Here is a 27,827-nt window from a genome sequence, read left to right as displayed (position 1 = left end):
CAGGTTTTTATAGCCCAAGTCTTTCTGCAAGAGATAGAGGGTGGCTCTCACCCCCTATCTTGGGAACTTTATCAGTAAGCCCTACTCTTGGTCTAGGCTGAAATGAAACTGTAATCGTAGGGCATTTCATGGGATCGTGGTGGCCTGAGAAAGTGTAAGTACTAACTCTAGTCTGGTGCTTACAATGGAAAAGAATATGGTTGAGAAGAGAATTTCTTTAATTCTTTTTAAATTCATGGGACCCTAGTTTTACAACCAAGACAACACCTTTAACCTATCACCTTGCTGATGAAGAATCCCCACAGCCAGTACATACCCCTGAGGAAGGAAACACACCCTTGAAGATCAAGGCAAACTTTCTAATACTTATTTACATTTTCAAGACAGAAAAACAGACAAAATTTGTTCTTTTTTGTTATAGAAATAATCCATGTTCCCTGTAGACATTTTAGAAAATGCAAAAAGTTTTAAAGAAGTAAATAAATAAAATGGATATTACCCATACATCAGTGACCTAATGATATCTACTATTAACATTTTGGTGCCACAGAAAAAGCTGGGTAACCTGCATTTTCCTAAGCAGTGCTTCTGATAAGACCCATGAGGAAGGGGTTGTTTAGTTTGCATAGGAAGAAGAGATACAGGGAGATTAAATAATTTGCTAAAGTTATCCAGTGAGGGGGTGGCAACCAAAATGAAGATGGCTTGCTCTGGGATTTTCTTGCACCATGCAGAGGTGCAAGTCTTTTCTCAGTCCCAGAGCTTTTCACAGTTATTTTTCTCCAGCTCATGGCTGAGGAAAGGGCCAGCCTCCTCAACAGAACTCAGGGGACCATGCCCGGGATGGATAAGGAGATGACAGGTGTCAAAGCAGTTGCGTTATCAAGTTGTGGGTGCAGTTTTACCCTATAAACTCCTTTAGGAGAGGGGAGGAGGGAGTGACTGGGGAAGATTTAGAGTCTACAACTTTGGAACCCGTTAGCTTGAAGAAGGCTTACGGAGAACTGCCCTGACAAAGAAAGCTGACTGCTGGCCTTCGCTGCAAAGACCAGTAGAGCTAAACTATAGTGAAAACTTATTTCTTGTCCTTGGTTCCCTCCAGAAAGAAGTTTTGGGCAGCCAAGGTGGTAATGACCGACATTTGGGATTCTCAAGCCCACCTCTGGGTAAAATTGGCATTGAGCACTGAAGCTGTTAGTGCATAGATATTGCTAGTAATCCGAGCATTAGTGTCTTCCCCCTTCCTAAAATAAGCAGCAGTGTAGTCTAAGTGTATCAGAAAAGCCATAAGTTTGCATTTCAAGGTAGGAACGTGGACACGCTCCATTAACCAGCATCCAAACAATTGCTCTGTCGCTGAAGCTCATCTTCCTTAACGGAGGCATTATCACAGCAACCAGCATCTTTTCATAGACCTTAAGACCTTCTACAAAATACTGGCAATAAAATCCCCTCAAGGTTCCAGCCACCCAGTTCACAGACCAGAATGATCTACTGTTCGCTAGGTAATTTGCATGGAGAGGTTAGTCTCTCAGTTTGAGATATCTCTTTGAGATAAGAAAGCCACTTATTTGGAAATCATGAAGTCATAGAATATTAGAGCTGGAAGGGATAGTAGAGATGGTTCATCCCCAACTTGCCATCTTATAGATCTAGAAAGTGAGGTCACTATGACTAAAGAACCCTCAGCTCAGAGTTTTCAAGGGACTTGCTCAAAGGGGCCCAGCTGGTGAATAATGGAGTTCAGACTTTCTGATTCCAATCCAAAGATTTTTCAACAAAGCTTCTCTGATGAGTGCCACAAATTGATGTGGATGAGGAAGGAAGAAAGATAAGACATAATCCTTACCCTGGGTTACTTCTGTTTACTTCAGAGGTCACATTGATGAGATCCTAAGACTGGCCCCTTTAAAACCTAGAAGAAATGATGAGGTTAATGATAGATTAACACCAAGTAGATAAAACTACTCATTAAAACTCAGAAACAGTATAAACACTCACCAATGTCATGACAAAGAGTTGAAGATTGTTAAAGGTGAGTATGCAGAAGTATGTAGGGACTTACACATCCTGAAACTCGTTGAGACTCAGCGAGACAATAATTTAATCTTGCAGCCAATAGGCCATTAGCAAATACTGCACTAGAGTTCTCTTTATTTTGATTCATTTAATTCTGTGCTCTTAGCCTTTGCCAGGTGCACTAAATATTTTGTAACAGTCTACATACACATCTTTTGGAACATTCCGGAAGGCATATCCTCTTCATGTGAACTTGCTAGTGGGACTTTAAAAATAAGCTTTGGAGAATTCTTACTTTGTAAAATTGACATTCATTAGCAGTTTTTCTATTCACAATGCTGGATTAAGATAAATATACCAGTTTGTTAAAGTTCATGATATATTGGGTTGGCCAGAAAGTTCGTTCGGGTTTTCCGAACGAAATGTAAGATATATTTACTATAATTTAAAACTCCATGAAGTCACTGATGACATATCAGTGCTTTATTGTTACTCTTTAGTATATTCTGCTTCTGATCCTGATGGAATTTTGTTTTTCTTATTGTATCTACATGTGAATAAAAAGAAGTGAGTTTCCAAGAGCACACATGATTTTTCTGTACCTGGTTAGAGGTAGAGCTTAGACCCAATTTGAACTTGTTATACTGCCTACCAAACTGACTGCCTACTTCTTCCTGACTTCCCTGTTTTATAAATGGCACCATCATTCTCCTGGTCACCCAGGGTAATAATGTTTGTCTTCCTTGGTGTGTCCCTTTTCCTAGCCTCCCAAGTCCTGCAAGTCTTTCCTTGAACTCTCTCTCACATCTATTCTATCTTCCCTATTCCACTGCCACCAACATCACTTATACTCCTATGATTGAAGTAAAGGCTTGAGGTAGAGGAGAGTATACACTTGCCTTAGGCATGTCTCCTCCTGGGGGCAGTCGAGGTGAGGTGGAGGAGTGGGAGAGGACAAGGTGTTTGGGGTCCTGGGCCTGTGTCAATACCACTTCAGACTCCTCTCTCCCCACCCCTTTAATATGACTTACAGAACCTGGGAAACCTGGTGCCAGGGCAGTGCACTTACTTGACATTGCCACTCTCCTTTTCTTTGTGGAGCATTGTAACAACTGATTCAGAGAGCTCTTTGAGAGGTCACTTCCTCCTGGGGGCAAGACCAATCGACCATTGAAGCATTCTTAACTCAGCTTTATTTTACCTAGAGACAAGGAGAATGCTGAGCTAAGGAGAATGAAATTACTTTTTCTCCTAAAGAAATAGTTGCAGACTTTTGTTGTTGGATTGATAGGGAATCCAGTTCTAGGATGTGTTGACCTTCAGTTGGGGTGCAACCTCTTAGAGTACTTCTTTGAATCCCATCACATGTAACTCAGTAAAGAGAGATGGAAAGAGAGACTCCCTCTGAAGAGATAGAGTTTAGGTGACAAAAATCTCAAAAACGTGATTAATTTGGTCAAAATATGTGTACAGATGCTGATAATTCAACTGTTTCTTGAATATAACCTTTATTATTTAGAGTACTTTTATCACATTGTGATGATCTGTTTACTTGTCTCTCCTCTGCCTGCCTTCAAATTCTGTCCCTGACCATGACTAGCTATGGGTACTGGGGAAGCTATTTAACTGTGCTGTGCCTCAGTTTCCATACCTACAAAAGTTGATAGTAGTACCTACCTGACAGAATGATTATATACCTACCTAGTACCATGCCTGGCTCATAGGTACTCAATAATTATTTGTGAGTTATTTTACTAGAGACATTTTCTATAAACTTCTCTAGAAGGCTAAGCTTAAATAATTCCTTTGTCACATTACAAGCTGAGTTTAGGGAAGAGAATTTGGCCAACGGATACTCTTCTATTAATCAGACTGAGCCGAAGATAGTGTGTGACTGTAAAGAGAAGTGGAAACCAGATAAACATTTTGAATATTTTATGACAGCACTTGAGAATCGATAGGATATCTCCATTCCCACATTTGGACGGGTTCTTTGAATTGCCTTCTGTGTCCCATCCAAGATAGCTAGAAGTTGACTTGAATTTCTTTCTGGAAGTTGTGGACTATGGGCACTAGTTACTTTTGTAGTCTTGCTTAGCCTGAATTGGTCTCCCTCTAATATCCCAAGCTTTTGGAGCCCATATCCTTTATTGGACATGCTAGTACGTATTGTCTTAGGACATTTATAGCTGTCATGGTTTGTCATTTAATTTATTATAGATTCACTTTAAATTTCACTTGGCTGTAGCTCCTGTTGGGGAAGGATAGAGTCTTATTTCTTTTTCCCTCACAGGAATGTATAAGAATAGTGAACTATTTGCTGATTGATAGGTCTAAAATTATGTTTGTCTTACATGTTTGGAAATGTCATTTCTGGAAAGGAAGGTGGTAAATAGCCTTCTCTGGAGATCTTTTAGAATAATGTAGTTTCTCACCAGATTGAGGTGATGAAAGTGAGATCTTCGGCAGGCAATGTAATGGCCTCTGCTTCCAAAATCGGAATTATCTGAACTTGAGTTTGAATGCATATTTGAAAATAATGTGTTAAAAGTATGACAGGATGTTCTGTGGCAGGAATAGTCTATTCAGAGGATTGGGCTGGGATCAGGCCAAGGATGCAGGTACATAGAAAAAGGTTCTTTAGTTCAGAAACCAAAAGAGAAAGGTAGACGGAAATTATAGGAGAAGGAACACCAAGTCTTGGGCAAGATGGCGGGCATGTTTGCCTGGCATCATGAGACCAGTGACCTGGGTCTGGCAGAGAGCAGATGTATTAGTTTTCTGTCACTGACATCATAATATCACACATTTAGTGGCTTCAAACAATGTGTGTTTATTCTCTAGGTCAGAAGTCTGCGTCTTACCCAGCTAAAAGTAAAGTCTCCATTTGGAAGTCTCACAGTCATCTCAGACTTAGTATGTCCCCAGTGGAGCTCCTGCTGTTCAACCCAAACCTACTTCTTCTACTGTCTTCCCCATCTCATTTTGGAATCGCCCAGGTTAAAAACTCTGAACTCTTCTTCAACTCTTCTTTCTTACGAGTCCCATTCAGCAAATCCAGTTGTCTCTACCTTCAAAATTATATAATCAGAATCCGATTATTTGTCATTGTCTCTAGTTTGGTTTCCTGCAGTAACATCTTAACTAGATTTGCTTCTTCTATTCATGTTCCATATTATTGTATCCTCAGCACAGTAGCCTGCTAATATATAAGCCAGATCTGTCACTCTTCTACTCCCCATGGCCGGTTGGTCCATCTTACTCAAAGTCAAAGACCTTCTGATGGCCAAAGAGGGCAGGCAGGACCATCACTTTGGCCCTGCTGCGGTCTCCAGTGATGCTGTATGTCTACCTCATAGGCTGTTGGACATGTATCATCAGACTCTTTAATAAAAGTCTCCCACCTGCTCATAGCCATGGGTCATCCTTGGTCAAGGAAGCAGATTTCAGGTCAAATAGGAGCATTTGGTTCCTGCACAGCCTCTGGCCCACCCCTGCCTTCTCCTGACCCCACTGTGATAGCCACCAGAGTCTAAGTGGTGGAACTTTTCCTGTCTGACTCAAAACGTTGATAGAAAAAGATTTCCCCACAAGGTTCCATACTTTCCAAACCAATGACAAGCCCAAGGGCATTTACTGGTTCCCCTTCTCTTGCACCTAGTAGAGCTAATACCTGAAGCAGCAGCTGGGCTGAGACACAAACCAGTTGTTGGGGTTTGAGGAGGGGGCCGATTTTCTTGGAAAAGGGGAATGGGAGGGAGTGGTTCCTATTTTATGTTAACCACATCAGTCTTCAACAGCTTTCTGCTCAAATGCCGTGCTCCTAGGGACTTTGTGCAGGAGATAGGCATCTTTGAGAACAATTGCTCCTCAGTGTTGAATTCAGCAGCTGGTAATGAGTTGAAGGATCTAGACAAAGCCTTTCCTTAAAGGACATCAGGGTGGCTGTGGTGAGGTATTCACCCTTGTACCTCCCCTTGCACTGTTCTTGGTATCTAGAGGGTTCAATGCATGTTTCTTGAACTGAACTGATACATTTTTAAAAGTTAATGAACATATCAGATGATAAATCAATCACACAAATAAGGCCTAGAAAACGGACATCTTATTATTACTGGAATTTAATATCAGTATAGCCAAGGGAACTGAGAAGGGGGCTAAGATCGGCCAAGGGCCTTTCAGGACATCTGCGGTGTCAGTGGGTGGGGTTGATGTGTTGTGTCCTGCTTTTGTCTGATAGGTCATTGCTTGTGAGCAGCAGTATGACTCTTCCTATGACGCTCGCTGTGATGTCTGGTCCTTGGGGATCACAGCTATTGAACTGGGGGATGGAGACCCTCCCCTCTTTGACATGCATCCTGTGAAAACGCTTTTTAAGATTCCAAGGTAGGACACAAGATGGCGCCCTTGGCTCATTAGTTCTTTGTGAAAGAGGCTCGTTAAGGATAATAAATAGTTCATGAACAGTTCCTCTCCAAACCTGTGAAAGCCTGATTGTAAAATGTATTTCTTTTTGGGGGGGGGGGAGGTGGGGGCGGATGCAGGGAAGTGGGGGAGAGGGTGTTCCTGAAAGGTAACATATGCCAAAAATAATAGGACTATGTCATAACAATTGCATATTTTCAGTACTCTAATTTTTTTGACATGTTCATTTTTTGCGCTTTGCACGAGAAGACTGAAAATGCGGTGTTGGATTAAGTAATCTGTCTAAATACTGGTGTTTTCTTTTTAAATTATATAATCATGTCTGGTTATTATTATTTTTTTTTCCAGTTTGAATCTTTCTCCAGTATGCTGAAAAATTTAGGGATGAAAAAAAAATGTGTACCAGCACTAAAAAATATCAGAAAAATGTTACATCAGTCATGACTTTCTCTCCATCCTTTAATTTCTGTCTCAATGGGCAATTGTGCTGAAAGAGATCTGTTTGAAGGGTATTTAAATGCCAGTTTATTTTCTATTGTCTGTATTCATTAAGGGTTTGTACAAGAGGTTTGGCTGTTTGTCTTTCATCAGAATAGGGCTGATGTTTGGCCAACTCGAGCCTCTAGTTATAGAAAATGAAGCTCTGGAAAGCTCCATCCAGGAGTGTTGCAGGTTGGGAGATTTGTACCTTCCACATTTCTCTTTCAAAGGAAGGCCCTGGGCCGGCTGGGAGCCATTTAACTGCTTTAACAATACAAGTGTTAACCTTTCCTTATCTGCACAATCACACAGCTATCACAGTCTTTAAAAATGTCTCCTGATTGCAATTTGCATTTCTGATTAGGTCTATTTATATGCAGATGAGGCTCTGTGGCGTTCATCATCATCATGTTATCGGTTTATACCTAATCCGGATGTGAACAACCACCCACCATTACTCCCAAAATGATTCCCACCCAAGTCAGAGTTGGTTTTTTTGCCTTTTCCGAAGTACAGAAATAGGTCCTGGTGATTAGGACAAAGCTCCTGACTTTTAAAATTAATAGTCTGATGAATGTTCAAAACAATGTAAGAATGCAGGACCCTAAAACAGTATTGTGTACAGTAATATGTCAGAAAATGAGAACTGGTATCTGGGATGATTGTGTGTGTGTTTTAATTTTTTACAAATGGTTTACTCTTTATTTACTGTAGCCACATAATTTCTCAATTATCAGAATTAAGATGTGGTTTCTGATTAGCAAGACATGTACTTTTGATAAGAGATCATCTACTTGGATATGTTTTTTTCTCTCTCTGTCTTATTTATTTATTTATTTTTTAGTGTGCATTTGTGTACAGAGCAACTGTTCAAAAATTTCATAGGGTGATAAATACGAGGCAGCCTAGAAAGTGTATGTGTGTGTGTGTATGTGTGTGTACATGCAAATGTGTATGTGTTTAACAGACCCTTCATCTCCAATGACTCCTCTTAGCTTGCTTGTGGTGCCCAGCCAAACCTCTGATATCTAATAACCTTTATACTTTCACTTCCCTCGCTTCTTCCATCTTGGGAGAAGCTTCCAGATCTGAAACACAAATAACCAAGCGCCCTACTGCTTGCCTCAGGACAGGGCGAACTTCAGGAACAGAGCAATTGCTAGAAAAGGATCTTAGGGGTGACAAGGATCCTTATCCCAAAGTAGGTTGAAGCTTTCTTTCTTTCCTCCTGGTGTAATCTCCAACCCTTTTACCACCTCTTGGTTCCTGTGCATGAGATGAATCAGATTGAACTAGGGAACGTCAGCACTAGTCGGTCAGCAGGCCCCTCAGTGTGATTACGTGTGCTCAACACTTTGCCTTTATCACAACCTTAACGGCCAACTGGACATTTCTGGACAGGAAGGATGGAGGTTTTTTTAAAAAAAATGTAACATATTTGTATGTACTGTATAGCTTTTTATAATCACCAAGTTATTTACTTAAAAAGTATCCTGTTAATTAGAATCACGCAGTTCTCTTATGAAGGGCTGTGGATTGACCAAGTGCAGTCTCATGTGTGTTCGCGCGCATGTGTATACTCTATCTTAATCTTGAGTGGTAAAAATGTATCCTTTCCTCAGAAAAGCTCTTTGATGGAAAGTGGAGAAATTTAACATTTACATATTTTAAACAGGCACTCAGGTTATCTACCTGTATGTTTCATGGGGCTCTCTCTCTCATTCTGTCTCAGCATTTCCTTTTGTAATAGAAGAGTAAATGACAGGTAATGACAAGAATCCTTTGAATCTGTTTGGCTTCAGAATTTTTTTTCTTCCTCTTTGGTTATGAGTGTTGTCGGTGTTCTGGAATTCTCTTCAATTAAACGATGAAGTCCATTGCAGAGCGCTCTTGGGGGCCAGAGTACTGTGTGTGGCTCCCTCCTCTTCCCTCCAACCCTTTCCTGAATGTAAATAAATTGAGTAAATTACCAAGTAAGGAAAGAAAAGACCTTTCCTCAGTCAGGGAAGAAGTGACTTTCACGATTTCTAAAGGACTTAGGAATTAATGCAGTGCCAGTTACATGTGAGGTGGGAGCCTCAGATGTCAAGAAGCAGGTGATCACACGGGTTCCCCGGGCTTTGTCAGAAAATAGGAGTCGAGACCAGCCTGATTTGCCTGCACAGGGGTCTCCTGCTTTCCCCTCTCTGCCTCCACCCACCTTCCCCTGTCTTTTGACCTTCACGTTAGAAGATGACACACGGGGTCGTCGTGACGTGTCTTTGAAACACTGCGTGACTCACAATCTTTCCTACATTGCAGACACACAGAAATTGTCTGCTGATTGGCATTAGAAGATGACACACGGGGTCGTCGTGACCTGTCTTTGAAACACTGCGTGACTGACAATCTTTCCTACGTTGCAGACACACAGAAATTGTCAGCTGATTGGCAGAGCAGCCACTGTTTGCTGAGCCTGTCAGCATGTGTCATCTTGTCTAACGCCTTTGCTCTAAAAAAGTCACCCTCTCTGACAGTCACTGCTCTGTCTGCTGCTATTCTCTCCAGGAGTTAGAAGAGAGGAAAGGAATGAAAACCATTTCTCTAGGCATCAGTGGGTTCGACAACATCTCTGTCAGGACTCTCTCCTGAGAACTGTAAATTCCAAAGGGTTAGAAGGATCCTGCAGATGACCTGGATATATTTTTCACTTAAAAGGAGATCTGTTTCATAGATTATTTGCAAGAACCCATAGAATTAGGAATATACAATTATGTGCATTTCTTGGCAACCAGGTATGTTTCCTTAGCTTGGAGTCTTTGGCTAATGACCTCTTGGACCTCCACAGATGGGGTCAGGGAGACAGCAGGGACTAGCGTGGGTGTGTTTATTGGAAAGGACTGAGAGTCACGTCACCTGCCCATTTATTTGGGGCCAGATAGCTGCTGACTCTGTGCAGAGTCTTACTGCACATTGAGTGCTTCCACCACATTCCTGTGGAAAAATGCAGAGTGTTTTCAAGATTCCCAGCAGAAATGTCCTTGGTTGGGAGTGGATGGGAAAGAATGGCTTGAACATTCCAGTCCCTGAAGCCAGTGACTTTTCCTTCGTAAAGAGAAATTTCCCTGTAGTACACGATTTGGGAAAAGAACTTGTGATAATTCCAACTTATATTCGGGCTTGTTTTCACCAAATTTAGGTTGTTCCAAACTGTACCCAGCGAGTTAGTTTCCTAGGGCTGCCACCACAAATTACCGCAAACCTGGTATCTTAATAGAAATGTATTCTCTCACAGTTATAGAGGCCAGACGTCCAAAATCAAAATGTCAGCAGAGCCCTGCTCCCTCTGAAGGCTCTAGAGGAGACTGCTTCTTGCCCCTTCCAGATTCTGGTGGCTTCCGGTGCTCTTTGGTTTGTGGCAGCATAGTTCCAGTCTCTGCCTCTGTTTCCACATGGCTTTCTTCCCCATCTCTCTGTGTCTTCTTTTCTGTCTGACCAGTAAGGGCACTCGTCATTGGATTTAGGTCTCATCCTAATTTAGGATGATTTTGTCTCAAGATCTTTGTCTTAATTACATTTGCAAAAGACCCTTATTCCAAATGATGTCACATTCTCAGGTTCCAAGGGGACATATCTTTAGGGGACCACAATTCAACACACTGCACCAACCAACTTTCATGTTCACCACGTTCCCTGAGAAACTAATTTGGGGGGCAAAATATAGGATAAGTAGCTACATGATGATGGGAAAACAATAGCTTAGATTTATCGAAGGCTAACTATGTGGCAGGCACAGTGCTATGCGATTCACAAATACAAATGCATTCATTCCCACAGTGACCCTTGAGGGAAGTGCTATCACCACCCTTTTTTCTAGAGGAGAAAACTGGAAGCCCTGGGAGAAAGCCGCTGGTCCTGCACCTATGGAAGGAAAATGATTTGAATCTGTGAAGTTTGACTCCAAAGCCCTCATGTTTTGCAACTACACTGAAAAGTTAAAGACCTTCCTTAAATTATACTTATTTATTGATGACTTGTGAATTCAGCACCAAGGGGACTGGAGTATAAAGAAATGAATAGGGGGGAACAGTTCTCGGAGCTTTCTGAGAGGCTGTTCCTGAGTTATATTTGGCTTGAATAAAATTTTCCTTTAAAAAAAAAAAAGAGACAGAAATGAATAGGGTATCCCGGCCTTTAAGAAGCTCACAATCCAGCTTCCTTCTCCATGCTCCCAATTTCAAACTGACACAGTAAACCTGAGAGTTAGAATTTTATTAGCATCAGTGAGTGTGTCAGTCAAGGAACTGAAGAACAGAAATCAAGAGTCATCATAGGTGAGCACAGGCCCTCCTTGGCTCATTGACTTATGACTCCCAAACCAGAAATCCCTCCCTTCTCCAAACTCCCCTTCAAGCAGCTGCCTTTTAGTTCCTGTTTTAGAACACCTAAGACCAGTGTTTGAACTAAAGAATTTCAGGTTATCATTGTTGGTACCCAGTCCTTTCTGTCCCATCCCACCCTCCTTGCAAAACCTGCACCTGCCATGGACATCAGGGCTGTTTCTGGTAGGGGCAGCATCTCCTCCCTTTCATCTTCCTCTTATTTTTTCAGTAGGAAAACCTTGCTTTGGTTGTGGAGTAAATGGAAATCTGCTTCCGGCCTCCTGATTTGGAAGGCGTTTTGTCACAGAAACTATTTTAAGTGGTTATTTAGGAGGAGGCAATGGAATACCTGAAGTTCTCACTGTTGGTGCACTATTAGACTCTTATGGCCAACTCGAGTTTTATAATTGAGTCTGAGGATGTAGCCTGTCTCTAGAACTTCATGCTTATGTGAAAAAATGCTTTCCAAGCTCTAAACTACCCATTTACAAAAGTGCTTTGGAACACAGTCTGCTGGGGATTTGGGAATGAGCGTGCCCTCTAATCTAGGATATCTCTAACTCTGTTCATGCTAAGTCAGGCTTGGGCTGAGTGCTTGAGTTGCAAGATGAATAAGACAGGGATTTTTTTCTCTCAAGGAGAACATAGTTTACTGTCCCCTCCCCCATTCATTGGCAGAGGTGAAATGGGCAGAAGTCGGATACCCAGGAAAAAGGAGCAAGGAGGAGAAATCACAGAGGATACTCTTGGGCTACCTGGATGCTGTGGGCAGTAGGGCTCAGAAAGCATGAGTCTTTGTGGGTCTCAGTGCCTGCAATTGACTCTTGTTCTGAAACAGACTCCCTGGGCTGAGTTTTCGTCTAATTTCATCTGAATTTCTATCATTTTTAAAGGGTAAAGATTCCTTTTATTCTGAATTTCCTAATTCACAAAGCAAATTGTTCCTACATGGGTGGGAAGCCAGCTCCTCAGCTGTGAGAAGATGCAGAGGCAGCAGGGAGTTCTGAGTCACCAGTAATTGTCTTAGTATTACAGAATTGTCACAGGACGTTTTCCCTTATGGCTGTGAAATATAAGGAAAAGAAATTAAACTATTTTTGGAGTGTAATGTGTGTGTGGGGGGGTGGGTGTTTAATGACACAGTAAGGCTGGTTTTACCCTGGGGGAACTTTGGTTTCTCTTCATCAACCCAGGTCACTTAGCTATTGGCCTGAGCAACAAACCCTCACAATCCCAGCTTCACTCATAAAGCAAGAAGAGCTAGAAGAATTAGCATCATTTAGCATTTATTGAGTGCCTAAGAGCAAAAAAAGTTTTGAAATACTCCAGTAGAAAAACCATGGTCTTTTATGAGTCTTTTTCTTTCTTTGGGTTTTTTCTAGTCTCATTTTAGTGGATTGTAATCCCTACCCCTCATGATGCCTTGGGGGTGCCCTCCTTCCCCGTGGGGTATCCTCTCCATTTCCTTGAGAACATAGTAGCTGGAGGCAGCTGGCAGAAATGCCCCAGAAGGCTTCTGCTCTGTGGAACCTGTTTCCAAACTCTTTTTTAATTTGAGTTGAGCAGCTGGGGCTGTTAGTTCCTGTGGAGGTCCAGCTTGCTGGCCCTCCTGAATCCCGACAGGCAGGGAAAGTTCAGCTTTGCAGGGTTTCATCTAGGGATCAGGTGGCAAAGCAGGAGCATGCCTCCAGGGAGTGCTGGTCCCCATCCCCATGGAGTAAGAAGCCTGCCTTGAGAGAAGGGAAAGGCCAGTGAATGAGAGGTGTTGACTTCAAGCACTATCCGCGCTTTCTCCCTCATGACGCTGATTTCATTATTTTGGCACCACTTTGGCTAATTCCCATTTAGCTCCTAAATGGTGGAGAGATGGGCAAAGAGGGTAGACAAGGAAACAGAGCTCGAAATAGTACCAAAGGGTTTGAGGCACCCTCATTTCCTCTTGATTCCAAAGAAAACCAGGGAGTAAAGGTGAAGAATAGTTATAAACTGTCTTCATGGGTTAGCACAGTGGTAGGGCAGGGGCAGCACAAGGATGAAGGGTGATAAGGTGGTTATCTGGATGAAGGCTCATCACAGCTGGAGCTGTCCGTTCCTGGAGAATCCTGGAGTCAGGTGAAGCCAGTGTCATAGGAAAGAAAATATAGCGTAGTGGTCAAGCATTGGTGTTTGTGTCACTTATCTACTGGTAGGTAACAAACCACCCCCAAACGTAGTTGCTTAAAACAGCAATCATTTATTATTTCTCATGAGTCTGTGGGTTCTCGGGTGGATCTTGGCTGGGCTTCCTCATGCAGCTGTGGTCAGCTGGGGATTTGGCTGGGTGCTGGCTGGTCTAGGATGGCCTTGTCTAGGATGACTTGGCTCTGCTACATGTGGCTTCTCATCATCTAGCAGGCTAGCCAGGGCACGTCTCACATTGGTGACAGGGTTCCAAGCATAGATACAGGAAGGGGTAGAAAACTGGGCAATTTTTACGATTCATTTACCTCAGTGCTCTGTAGTCAGTCTGCATGGGTTCAAATACCAGTTCTACTACTTTCAAGCTGTATGAACTTGACCAAATCACTTGCCTCTGCACCTCAGTTTCTTCCTCTGTAAAATGGAGATATGAATGGTATCAGCCTCATAGAGTTGCTGTGAGCAATTAATTAATGTAAATTGCTCAGAACAGTATATAGTAGGCATTCCATTTTTGCTGGATGCTATCAAAGAAAAAAATCTCAAAAGTGTATTTATATTGTAAGGAATTTGCTTTCCCTTGTAGCTCAAGAATTGACACCTTCCATTCAAAAGAACCACCTGTGAGATCAATCATTTGAGGGTTTTAGCTAATTGACTGATTGATGATTATATGGGAAATTGAGAATGAAGACTGATTTCTCAGTAAATGCTTACTACTTCCACTGTGTCTATCTGAGGGAATCTGCCTTGAATATCCATTGTCACAATTCCTTTGTTAACAGACATACTCCTAAGAGATGTGGACTGCCCCCCCAGTCCCCATACACACCCATGAATGTGACAATGGGACTGCCCCTTGGGGAGCAGAGCTGGCCTTGGTCCCCATTCCCATTATGTCTACAATGAGTAGTGATACTGTCATCCTCTGAGAACTGAGGCTGCAGGGCTTTTCCTTTCCTCTCTGTCCCATCTTTGTGGCAGCTTTGTGCTTGGTGGGTGAGTTGTGTGATGGGGGCTTGGCTGCCTCCCTCTACAGGGTCCCTTCAGCCCTCTTGGTAGGTACAACCTTGCCCCAGGTTCTGGAAATTTCATGTCCCCAGGTAAAGGGACAATGGTAAGAGCTCTGCCAAGATTGGGTTTCATTTTGCTACCACTTTCTCCTCCGAAGGGAATGATTTCTTTCCAGCTCAGCCTACAAAGGCTAAAAACATTGGCAAAGGGAGACTGAAACCCAAGCCAGGTGAGGGGATTGTAAGGAGAGTACTTTGTTGCTCCAGATGAGTTCAAGTTTCTCGGCTGGGAGGAGTGATACTCCAGGGACTGAGCAGATGAGACTGCTGACCCACTGACAGTGATCTTGGAAGAATTCTGGAGGACAGGAGCAGTGTTAGAGGAGTGGAAAGGGAGAATGTGTTTTAATTCTTCAGAAAAGGGAAGAAGAAGGCAGGACCTGCAGACTACTATCTGGTGAGCTTAACTTTATGCTGGACTAATTATTAAGATTCTTTTTTTTCTTTGAATAGCTTATGAATTCTTAGAAGGAAAAGCTGTGATCACTAGGAATTGGCATGGGTTCACTAAAAATAAGCTATGTTCGACTAATGTCCTTGTTTGGTATTCCTGCAAGATGAATGCAAATGGGGACTGTTTTATACAGAATGTATTTGGAATATTGCCCTAAGGTTGAAATCTGTTGTGATGTCTTTGTGGCCAAGATGGAGAAACACAGGCTGGAGGATGGTGGTGGTGATGTTGATGGATCACAGCCCAGGAAGGATTGTGTTGAGGAGCACTGGGTAATGGTGTGGGTGTCAACATGGAGGGAAGTTCTGGAGGCCCTGGGCAGGGCTCTGCTGACTGTCCTGCCTGCTGAATGTTTTAAAATGTGTAATGAGTTGGAGGACATAGTAGCCTGTTGGTCACATTCGTGGAAGGGTAGCTGGTATGCTGCATGACAGACTTGGAATCCCCTAAAGACCTCTACTGCCAAGAACAATGGGATTCTCTAACAAGCAAGTAGGCTTGGAAACTCTGGTGAGCTGTATAGGCTGAGAGAGCCATGGCTTGAGAATTCATGGGTGGAAAATGAATTTAACTGTGGCTGTAAGTTCAGTAGGGGTCAAACAGTAAGACAGTCTTTCACGGTTCATGTTTGGAAGTCAGAACAAACACCACCCCACACTGGCTCCCTCCCAGCCAGACCCCCTTTGGAATGATGGCTTCGTTCTGGGCACCACACTCAAGCTGCTGTAAGAGAGTCTTACCCTGACAGAACTCTAGCGGGCCTGAAGCTGGCATTTCACACTGGGATTTGGACACTCAGCTCTGGTTCTGCTCCTGCTCTGTCACCAGTCCATCCTTTCACCTCTCAGGGGGGCAAAAATGGCACCATCCTTAAGCAGAATGTTTTGCACTCAGATAACAAGGCCTGTGTAAACCGTTTCCTTCAGCATCCTCCCTACACTTTATGGGTACCAACGGAGAGAAGCGTGAGTAGTCACCAACTGCAGGGCCGGAGCCATTCCCTAAGCAGCCAGTCTCACCCAGGACAGAGGTCCTTAATCTTCACTGCAGTTTACAATCTCCTGGGAGCTTTAAAATATACCAGCGCCTAGGCACCACCCCCAGAGATTCCAATGTAATTGGTCTGGAGTCAAACTCAGCATTTATATTAATATATAATTAATTTTTACAAATATATACATTTGTAATAATATGCATATTGTTTTGTACTTTAAGGTTCCCCCAGATGATTCTGAAGTGCAACCAGGGTTGAGAAAAACCCTGGCCTGAAACAACTATTAGACTGTTGTTTGTTTATTTATATTTCAAAACTACAGTGTCTCCCCTGAAAATTCTGGTTCCTGCCTTCCCCATCCCCACCCCATGGTTGAGAATCGAGAAATTAGAGATGTTACGGATGGGAGTGTGTTGTACATTATGAAGAATGTAAAAGCAGAAAAAAAGCATTTCAGCAGAATAGTCAATGGTGATTGTCTGGGGTTGAAATGTGGTATGTCTCCCACAAAAAGATATGTTGAAGTCCTAGTTCCACAGGACCTCAGAATTTGAACTTATTTGGAAATACGGTCATTGCAGATGTAATTAGCTAGGTTAAGATGAGGTCATACTGGAGCAGAGAGGGTCCTTAATCCAATATGACTGGTGTCCCTATAAGAAGAGAGAGATTTAGGGGCTTCCCTGGTGGTCCAGTGGGTAAGACTCCGCGCTCCCAATGCGGGGGAGCCCAGGTTCGATCCCTGGTCGGGGAACTAGATCCCTCATGCATGCTGCAAGTAAGAAGTCCGCATGCCACAACTAAAGACCCCATATGCTGCAATGAAGATCTTGCATGCTGCAACTAAGACAGCCAAAATAAATAAATGAATGAATGAATGAATGAATAAATAAATAAATATTTTTTAAAGTTATTAAAATAAAAAAAAGAAGAGTGAGATTTGGACCTAGACACACAGACAGACATATGAAGACAGAGACATACGGGAAGATGGCCACAGTGCCACAAGCCAAGGAATACCTGGGCCACCAGAAGCTGGAAGAGATGAGGAAGGAGCTTTCCCTAGAGGCTTCAGAGGGAGCCTGGCCCTGATGACACTTTGATTTTGGACTTCTGGCCTCCAGAGCTGTGAGGGAATGAATTTCTGTTGTTTTAAGCCACCTAGTTTGTGATACTTTGTTACAGCAGCCCAAGGAAAAGAATACAGCAATTTTATCTTGTTTGGAGCCTGTTGGTCCTGGATGGCTGCCTAAGTCATTATTAGGGCTGGAGGGTTGGGGATAGGAGTGAGATGTTTGGCCTGTAAGAGTCCTGGGGGAGGGGGTAGTGGGGGAGGGTTAGACTGGCCAGACTTCCACTCCATCAACCCCCAGTGGATATTTCTGTAGAAATCAAGGCGTTCTTACATACCATGCCCAGCAGGACTCAGATAGGAAGTGGGTACATGAGAGTTCCTCCCCTCCCTTGCTCTGGGCCACTGAGCCAAGACTTCCTTCCCCATCCAGCCCTGCCTGGGCAGGGAAGAGCCCCTCCCTTCCACAGTGCTCAGCATGGAGAACGGAGCTCTGCATTTCTTCTCTGAGTTCCTTCCAGACTCTGGACTTGTGGAGTGGAGTACAGAATGAAAGGAAATGGCTCCGTCTGAGAATAAAGGGAACCGCATGGTAGAAGTAGAACTTGGGGCATTGAGAAGTAGCTGTGGTGGCCTATCACATATCTGGGACAGGTATTGTGAGGCAGGTGAGGATGTCCCAGAAGACCCACGTGTCCTCCTGGGCAGGACCAAGCACATTGGAGCACAATCCAAGGAGCAGAATTATGTGCTTTCGTGTCCCAAAGGGCCTCTCCACCTGCACAGAGGACAGACGGGCATCCCAGCATCATGCCTGGTCCTAGCTCTGGGATACAGGTGTTGCCTTCCACCAGGCTTCATCCAGGTTTTGTTCTTTAGCTCCACACCTAGCTTGTGGCCAGTTTAGGGAACGGTGAGGAGTACTGTGTGTGTGGGAGGGTCTCCTCCTGGACCCTGTGACCTTATTGCTTCCTCTGCATCCAAACCCTCAGCTCCTCCTTACTTTGGCCTCATACTCTTGGTGTGAATTCTGGTTCTGCTCTCTGGAGTCCTGGTCCCCTCCTACCCCTCTTTCTGTGCCACCTGTCCCTTGGGTTGAAGCTCCAGCATGCATGCTGCATTACTTATCAGTCTCAATGGGTGTGGCCTCTCCTGCTGCCCTTATCCTGCAGTCCACCCCTTCTATACGCCTTCCTTCTGGAAGAGTGAGGGAATGGGAAGCTTAGTGTTTGAAGGACTGAGGAGAGGTTTGAAGTTAGTTACCTCTAGGCCACCAAGTCACAGGGAATCTGCCTGATTTGGACATTTCTGGAAGTCACTCAGCATCTGCAGGATAATACTGATTTATATATTTTTCTAATGTCTTCAGGCACAGCCCCATAATAGCAAGATCTGAGGTGCACACCCCCTGTATTAATTTCTTACTGCTGCTATAACAAATGATCACAAACGTAAGTGGCTTAAAACAACACAAATGTATTATCTTACAGTTCTGAAAGTCAGATGTCTGAAGTGAGTCCCAATGCGCTAAAATCAAGGAGTCATCAGTGTTGGGGTCCATTCTGGAGGCTCTAGGGAAAGATCCATTTTTTGCCTTTTCCAGCTTCTAGAGCCTACCTGCATTCCTTGGCCTCTTCCTCCATCTTCAAAGCCAGCAATGTCTGGTCAAGGCTTTCTCACATTGTATCACTCTGACACTGGCTCTTCTGCCTTCCTCTTCCCCATTTAAGAACCCTTGTGATTACACTGGGCCTACGCAGGGTAATCCAGGGTAATCTTCCCATCTTAAGGTCAGTTAATTAGCAACTGTAATTCCATCTGCAACCTTAATTCTCCCTTGCTATGCGGCCTAAGAATGTAACCTAACATACAGATTCTGGGGGTTAGGACATGGACATCTTTGGGATCCATTATTCTGCCTACAATACCCCTCAGAATACTGCCCAGGAATTCTTAGAGATCTTCAAAGGCATGCTCCATTTGTGGCCACAGCCATTTTGAGCTACCATCATTGTGTGACCTCTGCCCTCTTATTTCTCTCATGTCTGACTCTTCTTTGCCCACATCTATTGCCCTCTCAACCGCCATCTCAACACCCCTGCCTGTGGGGCTGCTGGTTCTGGTTACGCCCAAAGGTCTTTGGAGGCCAAAACACTGGTTCCACCCAGAGGAAGGGAAGTAGCCTCTCTAGCTCTGAGCTAGACTCTGTCACTTGGGTCCCTGTGCAACTCTACTTGTGCCCAGAGCCTCATCATTTTGGTCAGCTTCTTGCCTTCCTCTCTTGACAGAGTAGCATCAAATCCCTCTAGAATAACAGGTTCTTCTATTTTTATCATCATTCTTTTAATCAGTCCAAGGAGACAGAAAGGAAACAAACCTACACCACCCCCTCCACCTTCCTCCGTACTTCCCCTACTCCAAACTTAATCCTTTTGGTTGCATGAGTTAGTTAATAGATGCTCTTATTCATGTGAACCTGCTCTTGAGGTCGAAGACGAATAAAGGAGAGGTACGGACTGTCTAGTGGTCTACAGGGTGGGAGGATACAGGACAACCCATCTGGGTGCAGAGAGGAACTAGTAAGTCTTCTATACCTATGCATTTTAAATCTAAAAACCAAGAAACAAATTATGCTTTCCTATTACTGAATATGAAGATTGACCCTGGTACCTTCACTCAGTCCATGTGTTGGATGGTCCTTTCTGGTTTGATCTGCAGATGAATCACGAGGGAGCTCCACAGCCAAGGGGCTGAGAAGGCCCCACTTGTAGGTTCGATTGTAGAGTCCTAGAAAGCACTGAGGTTAAAGGGTGCCTCATTAAGTGGTTGTATGGCAAATGCCATCAAGTGTCAACTAAATAGATCTTCACAAAGTGGACAAGTGGCTTTAAAAGATTTCTGCAAAGCAACCTCGGATTGTATCTGATTCTCCTAATGCAAGCACATCCGAGCAACAGAAAAAAATTGCTGAGATGATGACACTGCCCCTCCTAGGACAGCTCTTCATCAGCCACGTGAGGTTCAGAACAATGATAAGCTAATCAGCTATGCCAAGAAATCAGGTTTTAAAATTCAAAATTACCATGAAGACTATCTGAACTATGGATTTATATCCACTACTGTTAATGATAAACCTCTTCCTCAGTATATATTGTGCAAGAAGTCATTAGTATGACACAATCAAACCTCTGCAGTCTAACTGCTGAATGCTTTGGGGTAATGTTAAAAAACATATTATTTATTTCATCTTATTCATTTTTTAAATTTAGTAACACTTGTACGCAATTGATAAGAAAGGAAATTGTTATTAGAGGGTGCACTCAAAAGTTTCTTACTGATAAAATATACAATCAAAAAAATTTGGAGACCACACTCTTCTAAATGTAGCTTTGGGCCCTAGTTCAACCACTGTAAATAGATCTTCTAAAATCGTTTGTCCCTTCACAATTCCCATTTACTGTCTTAAATGTAATTTCTTTGACTCTCCACTGTAATTCTGATAGGTAAGGTTTTTGTCATTTTAGAGTTGAGGATTCAGGGCTCAAAAGAGTTATGGTTTGCTCTAAGACACACAGTTAATAGAAGCTGATACGTAGCAGGGGGTGAGCTTCAAGTGGTCTGTAAACTTCCCAAGATTGAATGCAAAATGGACCATTTTTAGGAAGATGGTTGTCATGAGTTGAATTGCGTTCCTCAAAAGTTACATTGAAGTCCTAACCTTCAGTACCTCAGAATGTGACCTTCTTTGGAAATACGATCTTGACGGAGGTAAAATATAAGCCATCCAGTTTGTAGTACTTTGTCATGGCAGCCCTGGGAAACTAATACAATGGTCCATAACTCTGAAAGGGGTTCAGGACCCTAAAACGTTTAAAACCACTGATGTAATCCAGTGCAATCATGAGCAGAGGAAGAAGCCCAGAGGCTGAGAGCTTCTGTGGGTGATGTGGCTAATTAAGAGAGATATACGGCTGAGTCCCACACATTCTGACTCCTCAGTTCAACTTCAAGGCCAGGAGGGGTGAATGTGGAGAAATTGGCCTTTTCCCTTCACTAGATTTGTTGTTGTTTCTGCCTTGGTGGTCCGCCTCGATTTGGCATGCCTCACCATTCTGCCGATGACTTTAAAGGAACACGTGGAAAGTGTGTTGTGTTTTTGCCTTGATGATGATGTACTTTTCTGGAGATCATAGTCTTCTTTCTGCTCTCCCCTTCACTTCCTTCCAAAAGTTCACATTTGGTACTTCTGTGCCTATTAAAAGGGAAAAAAAAAAACAAACCCAACTGTAACTAAATATGTATATGAACAGGGAAATAGTTCATTGGCTTGGTAATGTTAAGCTCTCTAACTGGAAAGGGGTTGAAAAAAAATCAGTGCATCTGGCACAAAATTACAAGTCAGGGAAGAATGACTCCAGGGTAAAAAATATTTGCCAAATAAGTTTGGCAAAATGTAAGAGTTTCCTAGTTAAAACTAGGAGCATGTGTGTGAGTAGTGACCTGCTTACAAATGGACTGTAAACTGTTGCTCGGAATTAATTTATTCAATCATCTGATCAGTGTTCATCAAGTGTACACTGTGATCAGGTGCTGTGTCAGGCACAGCAGTGAACAAAACTAATTTCCTGTCCTCATGGAGTTTTTATTTTTGGGTGGGGAGAGAAATAATAAACAAACAAAATATGTAATATGCTAAGTGGTGATAGGTGCCTGACTGAAGAAAATAAAGTGGGACAAGGGGAGTAGAGGGTGACAGCTGGGGTGGGATTTACTATTATACAAGGTGCTGAGAAAAAGCCTCTCTGATAAGGTAGAGGGGAGAGTCTAAAAGGAGTGAGGGAGCAAGCCATGCCTAGGGAAAAAGTAAGGGCAAAGTTCCTGAGATGGGAAGGAGGTGGGCGTGTTTTAGGATAGCAAGGAAGCCAAGCTGGAGCATGATGAGAGAAAGGCAGGGCCTTGTAGGCCACTGTAACGGTTTTGGATTTTTTATGAAAGAGATCAAAAGCCATTAGAATTCAGTGTAGAGAAATGACATGAAATGACTTCTGTTTAAAGAGATCTTCTGGATAGTACGTGGAGAATGGAATGTTGGGGGGTGGATAGGAGTACAGGCAGAGAAACAAGGAAGGTAAGAGGCTCTTACCTGTTATAACACAGGTAAGGGAGAACGGCACCTTGGGCCAAGGTGGAGGTGGTGAGAAGTAGCTGGATTATGGATATAATTTGAAGGTGGATTTGATAGGCTTGCTGATGGATTAGATGTAGGGCGTGAGAAAAAGTGAGGAGATCTCAAGGTTGTTGCCTGGAGAAACTGGAAATAGGCCGTTTTCTGAGGTGGGGATGGTTGTGGGAGGAGCTGACTTGGTGGGGGTGGGGCAGGAATTAAGAGCTCTGTTTCCGACGTTAAGTTTGAAATGCAAATTGGTCATCCGAGTAGAGCTATTGAGCAGGCAGTGAGAAACAGGAGTCTGGAGCTCCGTGGAGACATCTGGTCTGATGTCATCAGATGGGAGTCATCAGAATATGCATGATATTTAATATCATGGGTCTAGTAGACTTTACCTGGACAGTGGGTGTAGATGAAGAAGGTACAGGGTCCTGAAGGTGACTCCAACATTTAGAGATGGGAAAGATGAAGAGAAACCAGGAAAGGAGTTTGATAAGTAGTGGCCACTGAGACAAGAGGGGGGCTAAAAGAGGGTGGTACTCCAGAAACCAAAGAAGGAAGGGTTGAGAGAGAGAGAGTGATCAAAATGTATCAGTGCTCATGAGTCAAGTAAGATACAGATTGAGAATTGACTATTGGATCTGATGACATGGAGGAAACTAGTGACTCTGTCAAGAGCTATTTCAATGGAGCTATGGGGATAAAAACCAAATTGGAGTAGAGTCTGAGGTGATAGGAATATTCTGTTTCTTGAGCTGGGTGGTAGTTACACTAGCTTTAGATTATATATGATATATTACATAATAAAGCGTTTGAAAAAGGGAGGGGAAGTTGAGATAGTGATTAGAGACAACTCTTTTGATAAGTTTGCTCTAAAGGGAGCAGAAAAATGGGATGGTAGCTGAAGGAGGAGATAAAGAATACATTTTCTAAGTTTCAGTGGTCATTTGTATCTGTGAGTGTTATTAGTAGGGCACTGCCAGTACGCATGCATAAGACCGTGGTCTTTGTTATGTGTATGATGTGGTCTTTCATTATGAAGTGTATGCAGTATGAAAAATATGTTCTAGAGAAACATGTGCCTGGTTGTGGCATGATTCTATATTTAGCAATGTTACGTCCCACCTAGGATGATTTGATAATCTCAGTTGTTAATCTGTATCTTTGGGGTTGAGGATACAAATGTTTAAGAATAAAATAGATTGGGCAGGCTTAATCAAAGCTCAAAGTTAAAGATATAAATGTTTAGGATACCATCAATTGAATATAAATGTATAAGTACCGACAATGTATGAAGGATTGCTCAAACCTGTGGAGATGCAGAGATCAGACAGGCAGAGCTTCTGCCCTCAGGAGTTCACAGTCTATTTGAAACTCCCTCATGTAACGAAGAGTACATGTAAGGCAGACAGAGGGAAGGCGTCAGGTCTGTGGAGGTGTAAGAGGAGAAATGATTTTGACCAAGGAGATCCAGGAAGGCCTGGATTTGTACCTGCGCTGAACCATTATGGATGGATGAGGTGATACTTCAGAAGCGAAGTGAGAGCACGAGCAGAGGAAAAGTACAAAAGTGGGTCCAGGACTGGAGTTGTGGGCATGAGAGTTGGGACTTGAAAGTGACTTGGAGAACCCCGTGCTGAGGGTCTTGACGGCCATCTAGAGCAGTTCGTTGGGACTGCAGAGAACTGGAAGCCATTAGCCTTTAGGAGAACAGTGACAAAAACTCCCCCTGTGTTTTAACAAGATACCTCTAGAGACAGAGTAAGGATGAACTGGAGAAAATACGAGCAAGGAGGCAAGGGGGGCATACAGAGGCTGTGCCAGGGCCCAAGCAAGTCAGCACACCGCCGAGGGAAGGGGAGGGGTTGCAGGGGCACAGGTGTCAGGACTTGCTGATGCTTGTGGGGCACGGTCGGCAGGTAGAAATCAAGGCTGATCCATCCCCAGGTTTCCGTGGGTGTGTTTACCCCAGTCGTGTACTGAGGCCTCTCTGTAAATCTGAGGGTTCCAGTCAGAACCCTGAACCTGGGCTTTTCCATGTCAAGTTCTCACTCTCAAATCCATCTTTACTCACTCCTTTGTGTATCTGGGGCCATTTGTGTAGTTTGATTATCTCTCTGATTGGATGTAAGGGCCTTTGAGGGCTAGGACTATAACTTTCTGAATCTTTATATCTGTCATAGCACCTAAGCCCAAAATTGTATGCAACTATGTGCTCAAATTTGTTTAAAGAGTAATTTTGAGGTAACTGAGAGTAGATGTATCATTAAATAAGTCTGAGAACAGAGAAAGAGAAATGGGTTCATGGGAAAATAGGAGACAGTGAAAATTAGAGAGGCCAGGTGGCATAGACTTTTAGCATCAGACTTCTTTGATTGTTTATTGCTGTGTTACAAACAACCCTAAATGGCTGAAATGCTTAGTGACTTGAGCAGCAGTTGATGGTTTATCATGATTCTGTGGGTCAGGAGTTCAGGCTTGGGTAGGTGGTTTTTCTGCTCCACATAGTGAGAATCAGCTGGAGTATTGGCTCAGCTGGAGCTGCTACATTCAGCTAGTAGTTGACTGGGCTGGGAGTTCTGAGAAGTCTTCACTTACATGCCCTGGGCTCCTACATGTGTCCTCCCCTATCCACCGGCTTCCTCACAGCATGGTGGTCTCAGGGTTGTTGAACTTCCTATGTGGCGGCCAACTTCCCAGTGCACGAAAGCAGAGCTGCAGCTCTCATAAGGCCCTGCCATGGAAGTTACACACATCCCTTCTGCTACATTCCACTGGTCAGAGCAAATCACAGGGCCAGCCCAGATTCAAGGGGAGGAAAATAGACTCCACCTCTCCGAGGGAGGACTGACAGAGAATTTGCAACCATCTGTAATCCACCACACAGACATTCCTGAATTTGAATCCGGGCTCTGCCATTGCTGGTTGTGTGATTTTGGGTAAGTTATGTGAACTCTCTTAGCTGAGATAATATCAATGTTATTGGGTGCTGTGAGGGAAAGAGATGATATGGCAAAGTACCCTGGCATGTAGTAGGTGCTCAATAAACAGTAGCTACTATTATTACTACTGTCACACGCACTCAAAGGATAAGTACGATGAAAATTGGCAAGAGGACGTCTGTTGGATTTGACATTTAAGAAACCTTTCGCGACTGCCTGACTTTGGGAGAAAGTAGAAGCAGGGTGATTAGCAAAAGCCAGTGGCAAAGGTTAAGCTGTAAGTGGATTTGAGGGCAGTGAGCACAGCTTGGCAATGAAAGGTGAAATAAAGTGAAAGGGACTGTCATGTGGGGAAATCAGGTTAAACAGAAGGGCAGGCGGAGAGGGGGAAAATGACATATAAAATGAGATAATTGATGAGGGCAGAGGTTTTAAAGAGGTTTCTTAAGATTTTACAGATTCATATTTAGAATGCTGTGATTATGAGCCAGAAAGCTGTTGAAATTTGCTTTCATAACAGGACTCCATCTCTTTAACTTTTCTTGCCTCCTGATAGAGGGGTCTCTTGTCCTCTCACCTTCCAAAGTCTCCCTCTGGTTGGACACAGACACTTAAAGAATTTGAAGCTCCTCTAGATTTTTAAGTCTTGGCCTTAATTTCAGAGTACTATGAATTCTTTGCCTATAAATCACACCACTGGACTCCAAAACTCTGAAAAGGTTCATGCATTCCAAAAAGATTCTAAAAGAAAGCACTTTTCTGTATAACTTGGAAGGTAAATGTGATAAAAACCTACATCATATGTGAATTTGGGAGTAATTATAGCATGGCTGGGGCCAAAATCAGCAAATTAGAGTTATTAGGAACACAGCCAGGGCCCCAGGGCCCCATGCCAAGGTGTGGGTAGTCACAAGCAGAAGGCAGTCAAGGTCAGGCAAGGCAGGGGCCAGGACACAAAGTAAAGGAGCTGTCAGGTCAGAGAGATGTCCAAACCAGGGGTTTCAAGGTAGAGAGATAGGCAAGGAGTTAAAGGACTTTAGTTCCCTGGTTGGATTACAGCTCAGGTAATGCCAGACTTTGTTGCTTGAAGAAAATCTGTGATCCTACTGAGGGCTTACTTTTAGCTTCCACTCTTATACCTTGATTTCTCTCTTCTCTCTAGTTAGGTATCCATCTCTCCATCACTTGGCTTACTCCAAAAAGTATTTAAGGCCATTTCAGAAAATGCAGACTATGCAACCAGATGAAAACACATGAGGGAAGGAATTTGCATAGATAGAAAACAAACATAGGAAAAAGATTAAGCCAAGGGGAGGGTGATAAACAAAATGCACACCGTACTTTCTTATTCACTCATGGACCACACATTTGTTTCTGAGCTTCCTAGCTGTCCAGGCAAAAATCAAAATACAATCAGTTACATGATTTGCACAGTGTTCAGAAGATTAAAAACAAAAGCAGAGTGCTCAGGATAGGTAACATAGTAAACAATGTTTTCACTATCATCTTCATGGTAAATCCAACAACGGTTTTTCAATGTAGATTGATATTATGACTATAAAGAAAAATTCAGTCAAAATTAATAAAACAGTGCAGTTCATATGTATAGCTCTCTGGTGATTTGGCCTAATACAAGATTAATTTTTGGATTTTCTAGAGTAACAGATTAAATGCCCACTCTGGCTATAAAACGAAACACATCTAAAGTTAGTAAAGCATCTAATTTTAATTTTTAAGCTAACTTTAATCTATGTCATTTCGTGCTATACTCCCTGAGTTAAACAAATGGATTTCTAGGTAACTGATCAAGGTGGTTTATTGTTGGTTTTAAACTAATTATATTTTTGTAGGATATCTACCAGAAATTATGACTTGTTTTAGAATATTCTTAAGTAGTCTTTTCCACGGCTCATCTCTCACCTATTTAACAGTTTTTGTCAGTGCTCTGTATGTAGGAGTGAGCTTATCCTTTTCTCTGTCTCATGGGGGAGTGGAAGGACTGACGCAAGTGAGAGAAGGAAGTCCCAAATTCTATGAAAGCGTCGCAGTAACTAGGGATCTGTAGTGAGTTCATAATTCTTAGTTCATGATGGATTCTCATCTGTGGAGTCAGAAATTAAAGAAGGGTCAATAAGAGCTATAGATAGTCCTATATTGTTCTTAACAGGTTTCTTCTGGTGGTAATAGTGTAAAACAGTGGCCAATGGACAGAGTGTTTGAAAGAAGGAATCCTAGCAGAAACTGTTCAAATTATTAAATTGAATGTCGAGTAATATGGGGTTTATATGCTTAAAACTTTGCTTTTCTGTATGGTAACTCATTCAATTTATGAACATTTCTGCCTATCGGTAACTCTGCTACAACCTTGGTGGCTAGAGGGGATGAGGAGATAAATTTTAAAATGTAAGACACATTCACTATTCTTCAGTCTTACAGTCATCTAGTTAGAAAGACATATGAAACATGTGAAAAATGTGTGTGTATAAAGGAGTACCAATGAGCAATACTGAGATGGAAGGAAAATATTTATAACATATATAACATAAAAAATTAATATCCATAATATATAAGGACCCCCTTCAAATAAGTAAGAAAAAGATAGTCCAGTTGAAAAAAGGATAAAAGATAGAAATTGGCATTCTACAGAAGAAATATAAATGGC

General features: G+C 42.8%; 1 protein-coding gene across 1 annotated transcript in view; it reads left to right on the top strand.

Moving 5' to 3' along the window:
• MYO3B (myosin IIIB) overlaps positions 1 to 27,827 on the top strand; it is a 372,706-nt gene that overhangs the window by 29,317 nt on the left and 315,562 nt on the right. The window contains exon 6 of the mRNA XM_068543930.1: positions 6,260 to 6,405. Within this exon, the coding sequence (XP_068400031.1) occupies positions 6,260 to 6,405 (146 nt within the window). The remainder of the gene's footprint in view (positions 1 to 6,259; positions 6,406 to 27,827) is intronic.

This window comes from Eschrichtius robustus, chromosome 5, assembly GCF_028021215.1.
Source record: "Eschrichtius robustus isolate mEscRob2 chromosome 5, mEscRob2.pri, whole genome shotgun sequence".
Taxonomy (NCBI): Eukaryota; Metazoa; Chordata; class Mammalia; order Artiodactyla; family Eschrichtiidae; genus Eschrichtius; species Eschrichtius robustus.
The sequence above is the reverse complement of the archived record's forward strand: the minus strand, read 5'-3'. Positions and strand labels throughout refer to the sequence as shown.